The sequence below is a fragment of the Bos javanicus genome, chromosome 19, assembly GCF_032452875.1.
Source record: "Bos javanicus breed banteng chromosome 19, ARS-OSU_banteng_1.0, whole genome shotgun sequence".
NCBI classification, from domain to species: Eukaryota; Metazoa; Chordata; class Mammalia; order Artiodactyla; family Bovidae; genus Bos; species Bos javanicus.
The window spans coordinates 53,704,173-53,721,078 of NC_083886.1; the positions used below are offsets into that span (position 1 = coordinate 53,704,173).

Genomic DNA, 16,906 nt, shown 5'->3' on the forward strand with positions numbered 1-16,906 from the left:
AAAAAACAAACAAAATAAAGCACCTGGTCTTAGTGACAGACTGGTCCATCTCTCAAAAGCTGACAGATCAATCTTTATAAACAAGAACTTTAATATTAAGTAGGCTTTATCTAATAGTAGCTCAGATGGTAAAGAACCACTGCTGCCTCTCCAAGCCCCAGTCTCCTCACTTCTCAGCAGATCCACCCTCTCTCCTTTCCCTTAGAAAACATCTGCTACCTTGTTTACTCTTGTGAGTGCTTAAGTTAAACTGATCAGAAGCATGCTGCCAAGCTCAGGCTTAGAAAACATAAAGCCGGGAGGTATGACAGGGCCAATGCCAAGCAAAGAACACCCACAGAGGACAAGGAAAGCCTTTGTTCCAGAGAGGATCGTCCAGCTTCAGAGGCTGATCGATCAAGAGTCTTTGGCTTACCTCCAGAGTCCAGAAGGGAAGATTTCACTCGCAGACAGCGGTTCACGTGCTCGCCTTTCTTTGGCTGTTCTTTGTAGATGAACTCATACTCCACAGAGTTCTTGCCTCGGCAGATAACGTACTTGTAAGGAATGGGTTTATCCACGTGCTGCTTGGAAATGGTGGTGCTGCCTTCAATGAGGGACCCATTCTCATGTAAGTCTCTGTGAATGAATAGGACAGCAGCTGGTTATGTGAAAATACTCTCCCAGAAATATTCATTCTTCTCAAACACAACATGGAGTGCAGACCTAATGCTATAAATCTATGCTAAAAGAAGGGATGCTTCTAGATCAAGGCTCACTTCCACACGGAGACAGAAAGAAGACCCAAATGAAGGATGACAAAGAACTTCATTATAGGGAAGAGTTTTTTGAAATATTCATCTTTCAAAAGTTATGAGAATTAATCAACTTGATCAGAATTATGATTTCAATATATTTCAAAGACTGGACATTCTGTACATTTCCTTATGGGCCAACTGGGATATACTTACTTGCTGTAGTGCATTTCGCAAACATCATGATTCCATGCAGGCTTCCCGAGTTCTTTTCCACCCCTAACATATACTTTGTGTTGATCGGGGTTGAATCCAAAATGTTTAGAAATGATAGCATGGAAGTACACCATGATTCCTTCTGTGGAGCTCAGCGGGCTGGGGGAAAGTCACAGAAGAAAACACTGATTAGATCTGGTCTCTCTACTCCCTCTCCACACACACATGCAGGCATACATGTGCACACACAATCTTGTTTCTGGGTGTGCACTAACATACACCCTAGCAAAGTGCAAGAGAGCCCACATTTCAGATAGACTGCCTACCATGTGGGTCCCCTTGGCTCTCCCTCTATGGTGGAGGAGGACAGTGGGCACAGGGTGGGGTGATCTCTGCCCAGCTCCAAAGAGGGGTGGTGGGAGGGGGTGACTGAGTACTCTGGGGCATGACTGCCTCTCTCTTGACTTCTGTAAGGTCAATGCTGCTCCAGGTCCCCAGAGACCATGTGATGGCGCATTTCAACCAGTCAAAGAATTGGGACAGATGCCCCTCCCCTGCCTACCTCCTGAGCATTGCTCTTTGCACTGCGAGTCAACAAAAAGGCAGCCTGGGAATCTCCTCTGGGGTGGTGTAGCCCTTTCCAGCCCCAGTGCTGGGTGGGGGCCAGGCCTGTGCCTTCCTGAGCCTGTTGCACCCACCTCTCCTTAGCTCGCTGTGTGCTCTGGTTCCTTTGCTCCTTCTCATTTTTCACAGGGGCTGCATTATTTCCGTTATTCCCCTCTGGCCTCTTCAGGTTCTTTGGCTTGGCTTTCTCATTTTCATTTGTTTTCCCTCCAGGATCAGCCATCTGGTCCTTGGTTGCAATTTCCTGGAACAGGCACCCAAACCCCAACTTTTATACCAGGCTCCATGCTTGCCCCCAACATAGGACGCTTGTCACAGTCACCAGACTGGTCACATCCCTTCCTTGCTCAGAACCTTCAAACGGCATCTGGTCTACCCACCACAGGCTCCAAGGACTCCTGTCCCAACATCGTTAACCCCAGCCCCAACCCTGGCCTCTCTTCCCTTCACCTGCTCTTGGGAGAAGCAGCTTTCCTGCTGCCCCCTAAATAAGCCCACCACACTCTCCCTTAGGGCCTTTGCATGTCCCGAGATAGGCACATGGCTTGCCTGTCACTCTTTGAGTTCTCCTTGGAGAGGCCCTGACTGGCACCCACCTCAGTCCCTTGCCCTACTTCTCTCCAGGGCACTTCACACAGTCTGGCTTTGCATGTCTTTCTCCCCACTGGAATGTGAGCTCCCAAAGGCAGGAACTGGTCTCATTCATGGCTATACTCCCAGCACCTAACACATATTCACCAAATGATTAAGCTGCGGAAGGAATGGGACTAAAAGGAGCAGCCCATGGGATGGACAGCAAGGATGGGGAGGGCATCCTGGAAAGGCGACCAGGCAGGCACAAGACGCTTTACCTGACGGTGGTTTCGGGAAGCAGGGACGCTTGTGGGTGGCTCCTTCATTTCCTCAGTCTTATCTTTAACATCTTTTTTAGCTCTTTCCACTGAACCAGCTGGCTCAGCTGCAGCAGCACTTGCCTGGAAGAAATAAAGCACCAAAACATTAGGGCCAAAATGACAAAATGCATAGGGAAACTTGGACTCAGTGGCATGAGGGTCAGCCTCTGCCACCAGCCCAGGAACAGGGGTCAGAAGCTCAGGGTAGAGGCATAGCCCCTCCCACAGCCCCCCTCCCAAGAAGCAAGTCCAAGTGGACTCCCTTCCCAGACAGTGAAGTGCTGTCAGAACCGCACTGCACAGCAAGGTGTTGAGACATGGCAGGCCTACCCTGGTCATCACTCCCCTAACTTACCCCAAAACTAACTCACCCCAGAGGCAGGAGCCCTGGCCAGCTGCTCAGTGGTCTGCAGCTCTTTCCTGGGCTTGGAGGTGTCCGCTTTTGGCTCAGGAAACAAGAGCTCCTGGGCAGTATCCTTCTCCCTAGGAGAGCCTTCACTGGCAGAAGTGGGGAGATCTTCACCTGTGGAGGGGCTTGGGGACTGGTGGTCATTTCCTTCTGGGAGGGCTCCTCCCAGAGTCTGGTCCTGAGGTGCCAGGCTGCTTAGAGACTCGGTGCCTATGGCTGCTTCTGCCTCTCCTGCAGCCTCCCCTTGCAGAGGGTGCCCCATAGCCTCCAGTGGTATTTTGTCCACACTTGGGGGCAGGCCTGGCTGGTGAGTGGGACTACCCTGCTGAGCTGGGCTTTGGCATGAAGCTGTGTCCTGGAGCCCAGAGTTTGCAAGCGAACTCAGACTACAGGGCTCCAATGAGGATGGGGACAAGGAATCCAGCTCTGCAGATGTGGAAGCATTCTTCGAATTCCTTTTCTTCCTTTTACTCCTTCTACGCCGCTAAACAGAAAAAGAGACACTCATTTTGTTTCTCAGGTTTTCTATACGCTCCCCAAAGGTTTCCTCCAATTTCCTTTCCATTTCTGAAGTATGTCAAGCATAGCTCAACCCAACCACCTTACAACTGCTAAATCTGCCATTCCTCTCTCTTGGAAAGAATGTGAGCACGAAGTGAATGGGGGTGGTGAACAGAGTTGAGGGACAAGTGGGGAGCAGTGACGGTCACACACTTTGCTTTGCCCAATCCAAGCTGAGACCCTCACGTGGAATATCTTCCAACAGAAGGGCCCTGTAAAGATGCTTTCAAATGTTGAAAAGTATGCACAGGCCCGACATGTAACACTCTTATATGGTGTGTATTACAGACAAAATAGAGATGCAAAAATGAGCAGAAGTCTAAGTTGTTCCTTCCTGCACTTGCACTGGCACATTATTCTTCTGCCTGCAGATCCTCACTCAAAGGCAAGAATCCTCAGCTTCGGAATCAGAGACGAGCTTGTAGAAGCAGTTGTGACAGGCCCCTGCGAGGACCCCGAAGGGCTGAATGCCCTGCATGCATGGCAATCTTGGTCTGCAGCAAAATATTGATTAGTTCATTAAGTGCCAGTAACCTGTGACCCTCCCTGCCACTGAAGCCCAGTGTGGGCCTAGGGCTTGGCATCTTACCCCTTGCCTGGGCTAAGTCCTCGGGAGAGGGAGATGGAAGACCTTGGGATTTATCTGCACATGGGGTGGGACATCGTGTTCTGGGTCAGCTTCCAGATTTTCTCCAAGAAACCTGACCAAACTTCCAGCCAATCTGCTTGAAACAAGCAGCACAACACACAGGCTGCCCTGAATGGCAATTTCCTGGTCTGACATCAACACCAGCTAACACTGTGGTAGAAAGAAGGAAGGTCATTCAAGGAGGCCACGTCCCCAACTTCTAGGGCATATAGATCTCTGAAGATCTTGCCAACATACTGATGGTGACTCAGCACATCTGGGGGACCTCAGGTTCTGCATTTCCATGGTGCTGCTGCCAGTCCAGGCTTGCTCTGTGAGCACCACCAGCAAGCAGGTCCTCACTCCAGGCACCAGCATCTCCATTAGCTTTCTTGGTGGTCCTCAAGTGCAGCCTCACTGGGAACCACAGATCAGACCAGCAGAAATCTGTATGCAGACCCCACGGCCCCAGGTCCTTTGCGGATTCTCCCTTTTGAAGGCAAGGCTGGCTTAAATTAAGTAGCTTATGCTGATTTACCAAAAGGAACCTGGAACTCTGTCCTAAGCACAAGGAACAAGAAAGTAAGACGAGTTCCTCCCCCATAAAACTGATGGTTTACTGGGAGAGAAAGACTAAAAACAGATGGTTTTAGCTTGTTAGTAGGACTCGGAGGCTTCCAGTGAAGAGACGCGGGTTGAGTCTGAAAGTCACTGACAGCCAAGAAGGCAGTTTCATCAATCGGCAAAGATTACTGGGACCTGTGCATCTGAACGTGGCCAAAGCCACAGGCTACCTTCCAGGTTGACCAGCCCACCCAGAATCAAAGCTTATGCTTGGCCAGAAGACCCCACATGACTGGCCTACCCTAGTCCTGCCCTAGCCTCCAGCATCAATCCTATTTTTTACTTTCTGTACTTTAGGATGTTTTGGCATTTGGGGGGACCTTGCTCATCCTGGAGAGACTGCCCCTCCCAGGGTTACTAATACCCAGAGAGAGGTGGTGACTCCCCACAAGCACATCTTTCATCTGCCAATCAACCAACACGGAGCTCCTCCCTTCACCCACTGCCCACCTCCTTTATCAAACTCTCCCTCCAAGCCAACATTTCCAGCTCCAAATCACCACAGGGCCAAGTACAGGACATCTAGACCACCCTACAGCCCAGAGTCCACCAAGAGCATTCACACTAGCCAATTCTGAACCTCCTCAAACCTGCCTGCCCTGCCCCACAAGGCAGGCTCGGGGCCACTTTCTCCCCTTGCTCCTTTTATCTCCCTTGAGGCCCTTCAGGCTCCTTCTATCTCCCCCTGCGGCCCTTCAGGCATGGCCCCTCCTCCTGGGAGCTGTGAGGAACACTGACCTCCCTTGTCATCACTAGTCAATCAGGGCGCCTCGGGCTTCTGGTTCGCTCTTTCGCCAGACACCTCCTTCACTTTTCACTTTGTCCTCTGCCCCACACCCCTCGACAGACCACCGGGACTCTCCCCGTAGAAAGCAGACCTATGCAGCCCTGCCCTTGCTTTATTTTGTTCCTCAGAAACTGTCAACTAAATGCCTTTTATTTTCTCTTCCCTCCACGAAGGAAGTCTCTGTTTTCTTCACTGCTGCATCCACAGTGTCTAGAACAACCCCCGAGCCCCGGTAGGTCCCTAAATGCTTCTATCTCATTATATAAATTCCTTAGAAAGTCCCGTGTCTCCCTGAAGCACCGGCATGTTTCCTCTGCCCCAGGACGCACCCACCTCCGTCAGGTCTGTGATCAGATCCAAAAACAAAGGGTTTTCTATCAAACTATTAGTGAAATGAAAATCAAAACTACAATAAGATATCACCTCACACCAGCCAGAATGGCTGTCATAAAAAAAAAAAAAAATCCACAACAATAAACTCTGAAGATGGGTGGAGAAAGGGAACCCTCCTACACTGTCGGTAGGAATATAAATTGGTACAGCCACTATGGAGAACAGTACGGAGGTTCCTTAAAAAACTAGAAATAGAACTACCATATGATCCTGCAATCCCACTCCTGGGCATATATCTGGAGAAAAACATGATCTGAATGGAAAAATGCACCCCAGTGTTTATTGTGGTACTGTTTACAATAGAGAAGACAAGGAAGCAACCTAATATCTGTTAACAGAGGAATGGATAAAAAAAGCTGTGTTACATACATACAATGGAATATTACTCAGCCATTAAAAACAATGCAATAATGCCATTTGCAGCAACATGGATGGATCTAAAGAGCGTCATACTGAGTGAAGTAAGTTAGACAGAGAAGGAGAAATATCGTGTGACATCCCTTATATATTGAATCTAAAAAGAAATGAAAGAAATGAACTTACTTACAAAATAGGAAGAGACTTAGAAAACGAACTTATGATTGCCAGGGGGAAGGGAGAGTAGTTTGGCATGGTCATGTACGCCACTGCTATGTTTAAAATGGACAGCCAATAAGGACCTATTGTATAGCACATAGAACTCTGCTCAATGTTATGTGGCAGCCTGGATGGGAGAGGAGTTTGGGGGAGAATGGACACATGTATATGGATGGCTGAGTCCCTTCACTATTCATCTGAAATTATCACAACATTGTTAACTGGTTTTACCACAATATAAAATAAAAAGTTCAAAAGAAAAAAAAAAGAGAGTTCTGACATCTGATTTGCAATTTGCCTATCTGCTCTTTATCTCACTTTCTCCTTTTTTTTTAAATCCCTATTCGATTGTGCTTTTTATAAGGTGCTTCAAAACCCTTAGAATAAGATTCAAATTTCACACAGGCAACTTAGTTCTCTCAATACACATCAATGGGGCCACATGAGTGTCTACAGGCATGGCACAAGGCTAAACTCCAAACTTCTCCTTGACAAAAATCAAGTCTATATATACATGGTACATATTTATGTAGTCCTCATTACTATGGTCTGTCTCTGAACTCATTAGTCAGGAATATGTACACTAAAACTAAACACTACTCATTAGGAATCCAGACCTGGGTCACAACCTCTGGGTGTGGGCAGTGGATGGGGGTGGTTGGGAGGAGACCCCAATACTCCTGATGATGTCTTTGTTGACGATGGATGGTAGGGGATGAGTATCCACTAAGATAATCCTGCATCTGTGTTATAAATACCGGTGGGTGTAATATTTAATTAAAACATTTGTTAAGTGCAGAGTTTATTGACTTGGAAGGGATGCTAGAGAACTTACTGGGGACTGACTGTCCTGTCACTGGATCGGGTAGGGGTGACAAAGCGGTACACACAGCAGAACATATCAGGGGGCTCTACCCTGAAGGCCTGTGTATTTCATTCAATACCAGTTATACCTCAGATCAAAGGCTGTATGCTGTTGCTGCTACTGCTGCTAAGTCGCTGCAGTCGTGTCTGACTCTGTGCAACCCCATAGACGGCAGCCCACCAGGATCCCCCGTCCCTGGGATTCTCCAGGCAAGAACACTGGAGTGGGTTGCCATTTCCTTCTCCAATGCATGAAAGTGAAAAGTGAAAGTGAAGTCGCTCAGTCGTGTCTGACTCAGCGACCCCATGGACTGCAGCCTACCAGGCTCCTCCATCCATGGGATTTTCAAGGCAAGTGTACTGGAGTGGGGTGCCATTGCCTTCTCCGCTAAAGGCTGTATACCAGCTCTAAATGCATACATAAAGGCTACTCCTATTTCTGCCTAGAGAGAATTAGTGAGAAAAAAGGAACAGTTTGCTACTTCTTGGAGGGAAGGTGGGTTAGTCAGAATACATGTCTGATTTTATATTTTATAATGAGTGTCCTCAGAGAGCAGAGAGATCTCAGTTTTGGGAGGGCAAGGTAGTCTTGTTCACTCCCCTGAATACTGGGTCAGGAGCACACGGAGGGGTGGGGGTGCGTGCTGTGGACCCTGAAAAGGCACATATGGCAGGAAGTGAGGGTGACAGGTGAGAACACTGACCATTTGGACAGAAAGTCTGTGAAGGTTTTGACAAAGGCTGAAGGGTTGGAGGCTAAGTGGGCCTGCAGCTATGCCCAAACTCCCAGGGGTCCTCTGCCTCATTCTGCATTGACAGTGATTGGGATAGAGTAGGATAGTTAGTTAGTTTAGGAATCACTCTAGGGGATTAAGAATGGAAAAGGAATTTTATGGGAGTTTGGGAAACTGTTGTAGGCTAATGACTACTCAAGAAAAGAATCCAGTAACCTAGCAACAATCTATACTATCTTGAAGGAAGACCAAGCATCCAAGCATCGGGCACATTCGGGCCACAAGTTCTGATAATTAAAACACAAGACAGTAGATATGGTATCCGAATCTTGTTACATGAAGTCAGGGAGTTAACGGTCCTTGAAGAGTAGCATTTTGTAGCCAAGACAGGAACATAGGTGAAGGGGGAAAGAAACTAAATGAAAGAGGACATTATACTAAAACTTAACCGAGCCCAAGCTCATTCTCCTGGCTGCACTGACAGGTCAGTAAATCGGGAGATGAGTTGTTGGAACAAGGAATAATGATTTTAATCGGAAAGCTGGCAGACTGAGAAGATGGCAGCCTAGGGTCTCAAAAAACCGTCTTACCACAGTTCAAATTCAGGCTCCTTTTATACACAAGAGGGGGAGGGGGAGGAGCCCACTTAGGCACTGACCAATGGCTGAGCAGGACCACTAACGGTCACTGGTTTGACACATGCTAAGTTGCTTCAGTCATTGTCCCACTCTTTGCAACTCTATGGACTGTAGGCCGCCAGGCTCCTCTGTCCATGGGATTCTCCAGGCAAGAATACTGGAGCAGCTTGCCATGCCCTCCCCCAGGGGATCTTCCCAACCCAGGGACTGAACCCTTGTCTCTTCTGTCTCCTGCATTGATAGGCAGGTTCTTTACCACTAGCACCACGGTCACTGGTTGACAGCTGCTCAGTAACAGTCACTTGTTTGGGGGAGGGGCCCACTTTGACATTGAACATTGGCTGAGCAGGACCACTAACTGGTCCCTGATTGACAGTTGCTCATTTTGGGGGAGGGGGAAACCACTGAGGCACCAACCAGAGACTGAGTGGGGCTGCTATAGCTCCTGCCTGCCTCATCACTATGCCACCTTGAGTAGAAAGGTGCAACACCAGAAAGCAGCCAGGTCTGAAGAAGTACCAGTGGCCCTCACAGTGTCCTCCAGCTCTCAGTGGAGTGAGATACCCAAGTGGCAGAGACTGCGTTCGATGGGATCGTGGTCTAAGGTGACAGGTGTCATGGGCTCAGCCCGCTGCTCACTTCAGTGGTCAGATCGTGACCAGTGAGATGACTGGGAGCTGGTGTCCCCAGAGCAGAACTTCCACCTGTCCACTTTCACAGTAGATGGCTTCCCAGGTGGCACTGGTGGTAAAGAACCTGCCTGCCAATGCAAGAGACATGAGAGATATGGGTTCCATCCCTGGGTCTGGAAGATCCCTTGGAGGAGGGCATGGCAACTCACTCCAGTATTCTTGCTTGGAGAATCCCTTGAACAGAGGAGCCAGGTGGGCTATAGCGCCACAAAGAGTCAGACATGACTGAGGTGACTCAGCATGCATGCATGAGTGGCAGGTACAGGGTCCCTTCTGGTGGGCTAGTGGGCTAGGCGTGGCTGCCTAGAAAGGTGTGGTAGAGCAGTTCCTGCATTAAGAGCACCAGGGAGAGAGGAGGGAAGGGTCCAATGCACTTTGGGTTCCAGTTTGGGCTGGGGGGGCCGCTATTACAAAACCTGAGATGAATTGCCATATTTTAGTATATGTTACCACCCTTTTGCTGACATACATATGATTTAAATAAAGCCATGATAGTCCCAGTTAGTCCATATAGAGTCAAAGGAAGGACTAATGATGTAAGCCTTGATATCTACTTAAAAATGAGGAATAAGGTGGTCTTCTCCCCTCCCCACTTTTGCTTTGATTATAAAAATGAAGCCCTGTTTGTTCTTGGGGTGATGCTCCCTTGCCTGCCTGCTTGTATCTGTCATAAGTGTCCTAGGCTAATAAACTCGTTCTTTGTCTATCACTTTGCCTCACGCTGAATAATTTCAGTGATGAGACAAAAGAACCTAAGCTTCAGTAGGTACTGACACAAGGTGAGGGGTTTTAATTAAAAGACAGTGGGTTTGGACTTCTCTCCTGGTCCAGTGGTAAAGAATCCACCTGCCGATGCAGAAATGCAGGTTTGATCCCTGGCCCAGGAAGATTCCCTATGCCAAGTGTAAACTAAGCCTGTGTGCCACAACTACTGAAGCCCACACACCTAGAGCCTGTGCTCCACAACAGAAGCCACCACGATGAGAAGCCCACGCACCACAACAGAGTAGCCACTGCTCGCCGCAACTAGAGAAAGCCCTCACAGCAACAAAGACCCAGGGCAGCCAATTGAAAAAAGAGAGAGAGTGGGTTCAAGTCCTCTCCTAAGCCAGGGATCATGGGTTCAAGTCCCAGCCTGTGGATACAAGTCCCAATCTGAGTTTGGATTAGGTTTAAGTCCCATCTGAGAAAAAGCATGGTTTCAATAGAAAGTACTGTGCCAATTCAGGAAGGACAGTGTCACCTTTCCACTGGCATCTGATCAAGCACTTCCTTCTAGCAAACAGGCACTGCCTAAGCTCCTTCTCTGCAGCCATCCTTCCTGCCATCTTTGGACCCAAGTAAACTTCCTCAGCTTCAGTTTCCTCTTTTGTAGAACTTGGATGACACTCATGGATAGTACTTTGATGGGGGAAGAGGGATGCGGGCTGTGGGGGGGCGGTCCATCCACAAACATAAGGCGGGCTTTGCAGAAGCAACAAGAGAAAAAAATCTGGGATCAGAGCTAGAAATATCACGTTGACCCCCAGCCTGACAAATTCCAAGTAGCGGCATCATCATTAGGACCAGTGCCAGCCTCTCAATTACACACTATACACTTGCAAAAAGGAACAAAGACTCCACAGTAGGGACTGCCGAGGAGGAAGAGAAGGGCCATCAGGAAAAGATGTGGCAAGAATCTCTACTAAGGGCACCACGAGATTCCTGGATTTGCTGAGAATGGGAGCTTCAAGGGACTCCTGGAGTCTTGGAGAGATGCTCAGACCACCCCTTGCCCCACCAGCTGCCTGGCACCGTGCTCCCACTCCCCAACTCCAGGAAATGATCCCTTGAACCTCCCATTCTCAGTTGAGTGGTTCCAGCAAGATTAACTCTACTCCAGACGCAGGGTCAGCACAGCACCCTGGCTTGTTAGGAATGGGTACGTGTCCCAATCAGAGCCACTGAGATTTGAGGACAGCTTCCCCTGGGAAAGAGATGTTTCCTCTTTCTTCTCTGGAAGCCCCCCCAAAGAGGCATTCTCTTATCCCTCTGAACAACGCAGTGGGAGGTTGGTAACCTGTGGAAGGGTCCAAGGTGTTGGAGACTGTTGAGAGGCCAAGGAGCTAACTGACATGAGGAAGGCAATGCAAAAACAGACAGAGATACCTGGACTTCAGGAATATCAAGGTGCCTGGATTAAACCTTGTCTGCAGGTAGATGCCCGGATTAAACCTTGCTTGCAGTTAGGTCTACCCAAGGGCTTCTCAGTTACATGAGTGACAAATACCCTTTATTGTATTGATTAACCTAAACTGGGGTTTCAACTGTTTGCAAGCAAAAGATCTCCAATGCTTAAAACAAACCTCAAAGTAGGTCGTTTCCTTTTTTACAGAACTTCAAAGTAGGTTGTTTCCTTTATACAGAAGCCCCAAATAAGTCAAGGCAATCAATGTTCTAACAACTTTGGTGGCATAAGATGTCAGGCTCTGGTAGATACACCCGGGCCACAACATCCTCAGGGCTCCAGACCTCTACACCGTGGCACAGTCCAGGAGGACCCCTCTGTGACACATGCCCAACCCTCTGGTCACTACAGAAAGTAGTGGAGGCTTTGGATCCCATGAACAGGTGCCAGCTGCCCACCCCATGGAACCTGGATCAGGCCTGCCTTCTAGAAGAAGGGGTGCTGTCAGCAGGGAAAAAATCAAGGAAGTACACGCCATAGCGAGGGAGGTGACCCTGCAGAACGAAGAGGGTCTGGGAGGTGTGGCTGTGTAAAGATGGCAGTAAATGAAAGATGGACCCCTGGAGGGACATGACCCAGTTCCTGGAAGACAAAGATTATGGGAAGGGATGACAGGATGATAACAGCCCAACATGTGGACCCCAAACCACATCCCAGCCCACAACAGCAGACTGGTAGACATCACCGCACACCACCAGCCACCAGCCAAACCCTGTTTTTAATGGAACCAAACCTGGGGACCTAAAAACATAATAGAAATGAACTTATTTATAAAATAGAAATAGACCCACAGACATAAAAACAAACATGGATATCAAAGGTGAAAGAGGGGAGGGATAAATTAGGAGTTTGGGATTATCAGATATACACTACTATATATAAAGCAGATCATCAACAAGAATTTACTGAATAACCCAGGGAATTATATTCAATATCTTGTAATAAGCTATGATGGAAAAGATATATATATATATTTAACACATGTATAGGTGTCACTTTACTATACACCTGAAATATTATAAATAAACTACACTTCAATTTTAAAAATTGTAATAAAATAAGTAAATAAAACCAAATCCTACCTAACCGAGCGGCAACAGGGCAGTCTCTGGACACTGATCATGTGCTCTGCTCTTGCCAGCCCTCGAGGGAAACTCTGCCACATTTGCTGCCCACTTATCCCTTTCTCATGGGAACTGCCTTTTACATCTTTCACCTACTGTCCTGTTAGTATATGGATGTCTTATTTCTTTGAAAGAATTAGTTAGGTATTCCAATTGTAAACCCTTTGTCATCATATGTTGCAAATCTTTTCTAACCACCTGCTTCTCCATAGCATTGCTGAATGGTCTCCTCTAACCCAGAATCTGGAATATTTTATGCATCCCTATCTGCATCTAAGGGGTTGTTTTGGTGAGGCTCTGGAATATCCACATAATTTTATAAATAGTCACCTATATTTTCTAGAACTTTCAGGGTGTCTTTTACATTAGTCAACCAATCTGGTATATATCTTAGTGTTTACTATGAGAGAAGAAGGGCTTCCCTGGTGGCTCAGTGGTAAAGAATCCACCTGCCAATACGGGAGATGTGAGTCCGATCCTTGGGTCAGGAAGATCCCCTGGAAAAGGAAATGGTAACTCCACTCCAGTATTCTTGCCTGGGAAATCCCATGGACAGAGGAGCCTGGCAGGCTATAGTCCATGGGGTCACAAATGAGTTGGACGGGACTTAGCGACTAACCAACAACAAGGAGAAAAGAATTGTTTTTTCCAAATGGTGAGCCACAGTTCAAATGCCCCTTACTTAACACAGTGTTGCTCTCTGATACCACCTTTATCACCTGCTCAACTGTCATACATACTCACATCTGCATCTAGATGTTCTATGTCAACTTTCCCTACTGGGTCTCTGTTACTCCATCAGGATGCTCTATTACTTTATATTGCTATGCTTATAGCTTACAACACATTTTGATGTCAAATCTCCTATTTATTGTTGTACTTTTCTACATTCTTTATAGGAACTCTCACCAATTTATACTCCAGATGGACTTTTAGTGTCTTTTATCCATTTCCAAAAACAAAGCAAAGCCACTGGAAGCAATACTACTTTTACACATTAATTGACCAACTGGATGTATATATCTAAGGAAAGAACTGGCATCTTTACAGTATTAAACCTTCCTTTTGGGAAAATCTATTTGTAGTTTGCTTTTCCTGTTTTTAGATCATGAAGGGACTCTCCACATCCACTCAATATTTTCTATCAGTGCTCATGCACTGCTGTCCTCTGTATTTACAAGGTGCTTTTGGGTTCCTGTTTTTTGTTGCACCACATGGCTGGTGGGATCTTAGTTCCCCAATCACAGATTGAACTGAGGCCCCAGCAATGAAAACACCAAGTCCTAACCACTAGACCACCAGGGAATTCCCAAAGTGTTTCTGCTCTGAACTAACCAACAGATCGAAGCCCAGAGGCAAGACCACACCTCATTTACAGCCTTCCACCAGGCACCCAGTGCCCCCACATGCAGCAGCTGCTCAATAAATCTTTGTTAAATGACTCAATTGGCCATCTTACTCAGGAAAAAGGTCACCATTCTGTGAAAGGATGATAGTTAAACACATCACTCTTCAGTGTCTGAAGCCTCAGTGCTTTTCCTCACAAGCAAAATTACTTCCATTACATATATTAAGTAGTCTCACTTTTGATATTATTAGTAAAACCCTCAAGACTCACAAATGCTATAGACAATGAAAGAAGTCGGGACTAAATTCAGCAGGCTTCCATGGCACAACCAGGGTTCAGAACACGAGCCCATAACCTCAGGTGCTGATGACTGCAGGGGCTAGGTGCATTCTCCAAGCCCCATTAGAGGTTCAGCCTGGACTCCCACCGGTATGGTCCCAGCCCCCAAGGGAGACCCAGGCCCCCTGCTCTTCTCCATGAAGAGAATCTTGCATGGCCTGTGGAACTTTCAGGGTAAGTTTCCCGTTTGCCAAAGGAGATAGCTACACAAGAAATGAAAAGATGGATGGAAAAGTAGGGATAGGGGGCCACAGGGGCTTCCCCGGGGGCTTGGTGGTAAAGAATTTGCCTGCAATGCAGGAGTTACAGGTTCTATCTCTGGATTGGGAAGATTCCCTGGAGGAGGAAATGGCAACCCACTTCAGTGTTCTTGCCAGGAAAGTCCCACAGACAGAGAAGCACATGGGGCACACACAGCATGGGGAGCACATGCAATAAAGCTGAAATTCAACATTAGCAGAACATCCTCAGAATCACGAGAGCTAAAACCCACAGGCATGGCTACTGTGTCGACCAGCCTGGGTAGGAGTGGAAAAAGCCTCCCAACGGCCACCTTCAGCATCAGAGAGGTGTGGCACTCGGTTCCATGCAAGCCTTGGCAGGGAGCATCGTGGGCCACCATTAACACAAACTACCTGCTCAGACTCTGGAGAGCACGTGTCAGTGACCTCAAACAGGATTGCATCTTCTTTTCTTCTTTTGTAGGCAGAGTAACTATCAGCTTCCAGCTCATCGGATGTGGATGTGCCATCTGCCGCATCTACAAAACCCTTGGACACAACTTCCTGTTGAAACATGATCCCCTTCAGACAGAGCAGGGTGACCACAGGCACTGATCCATCAGGGTCTAAGGGACCCCTAACTCAAACCCAAGTGGGGACACTCTCGAGTGAGGATTGCACCAGCTCCCCAGGCCCCCTGGCATCCAGGCTCAGCAGACACGGGGTCCCTGGTGTAGGGAATAAAAGAAAGGGTTCTGTGGGTGGCAGGCAGAGCAAATCCATGCAAGCAAGCTGCCCCATGTTAGAGTTGATGTCTGAAAGCCTTGGCACATCTGACCTTCCATACAAACAGGCCTGCAGCCTTGTTCTCTAAGCTCCATCCCATTGCCCAGGCCAGTACTTGCACACAGATGCAGCTGTGGGGACATTCCTGGAGGGGCAGGTAGCCCAGCATCTGAGGCCAGGCCCCAAGGTGGCTTTTGGGGATGCGGGCATGTAGGGTAGTGACCAATCTCTCTGGATGGCACACCCTAGGGAGCACAGAGCCAGCCCTGTGCCATCCCTTCCTCCATTGAAGGAAGCAGTGAGGACCAGTGGGACTCACCACTGGGCGCCAGGCCACTGAGGGGAACAGGGCAGGACAGGGAACAGGGGAGTTGGGCCCAAAGCCAAGGCCTGGCTTCTGCACTGCAGCTGCTGCAGGTGAGCAGAGAGGTCCATTAGCCCAGGGGGGATACCTGGTGCAGCACTGCACCCAGGTGGAGGGAAGACAGGAAAGGTCAAGAGCCTCTGACTGTTGAGGGGGGCAGGCAGTCGGTGTGGAAAGGGAAGGGCAGTTCTCTGAGGGGCGCTTGGAAAGGCCCAGTGAATGAGATGGGTCAGAGCACACTGGCAGCCCAGGTTCAAAGCTCATCCCAGTCAGTGCCAGGTACCCAGGCCAGCTGCCAGCAGGAAATCAAAGACAGGACCAAGGTGACACTGGAAGGAACCACAGGATCAGTCAGCACCTTCAACCTGACTCCCTGGCCCATCCTGTGCTCCTCTTCCTCATGGTAGATACAAAATATTTTAAAATGTTGTTGCTATGCCACACCGCAAGGCATGTGACAGCTTAGTTCCCTGACCAGGGATCAAACCCTCGCCCCTGGCATTGGAAGGGGGAACTTAAACACCGGACCACCAGGAAAGTTCCTCCCTCACATCTTAAATATTTGGTGGAAATAACAGCTGGAGGCCACAGTACTTTCTGCTATATGGATGATACAAATGACACTCTCCAGGGTGGAATATTCAGGTGGACTCCAACATTTGGCCATAAAACACTAAGGCTGGGACTTCCCTGGTGGTCCAGTGGTTAAAAATCTGCCTTGCAAAACAGGGATGCCCGTTCCATCCCTGGTCCAGGAGGATCACACATGCCACAGGACAGCTAAGCCTATGAGTCACACAACTACTGAGCCCATGTGCTGCAACTCCTGAAGCCCTAGAGCACATGCTCTGCAACAAGAGAAGCCACTGCAACAAGAAGCCTGTGCACCACAACGGGAGACTAGCCCTGACTCTCTGCAACTAGAGAAAGCCCAAGTACGGCAACAAAGACTCAATGCAGCCAAAAGTAAATAAATTAATATTAAACACACACACACACTCACACTAAGGCTGTGATAAAATCCTCTACTGAATCCTCACGTGCCTAAGGTTATTTTCTTATGATGACAGCAGAGAAGCAGAACAGGTCAAAGCAGGTCAACCTGCTTTACTAGGGGTCCCACC

General features: G+C 48.2%; 1 protein-coding gene across 4 annotated transcripts in view; it reads right to left on the reverse strand.

Moving 5' to 3' along the window:
• LOC133232779 (E3 ubiquitin-protein ligase RNF213-like) overlaps positions 1–16,906 on the reverse strand; it is a 120,286-nt gene that overhangs the window by 90,513 nt on the left and 12,867 nt on the right. For 2 of the 4 annotated variants that reach the window (XM_061392626.1, XM_061392627.1), the window contains exons 4-9: positions 15,047–15,196; positions 2,839–3,360; positions 2,426–2,548; positions 1,649–1,818; positions 951–1,109; positions 416–618 (exon numbers count right to left, since the gene is read on the reverse strand). In XM_061392626.1, coding sequence (XP_061248610.1) covers positions 416–618; positions 951–1,109; positions 1,649–1,818; positions 2,426–2,548; positions 2,839–3,360; positions 15,047–15,196 — 1,327 coding nt within the window. The remainder of the gene's footprint in view (positions 1–415; positions 619–950; positions 1,110–1,648; positions 1,819–2,425; positions 2,549–2,838; positions 3,361–15,046; positions 15,197–16,906) is intronic. The other 2 variants (XM_061392628.1, XM_061392629.1) reach the window with 2 other exon arrangements.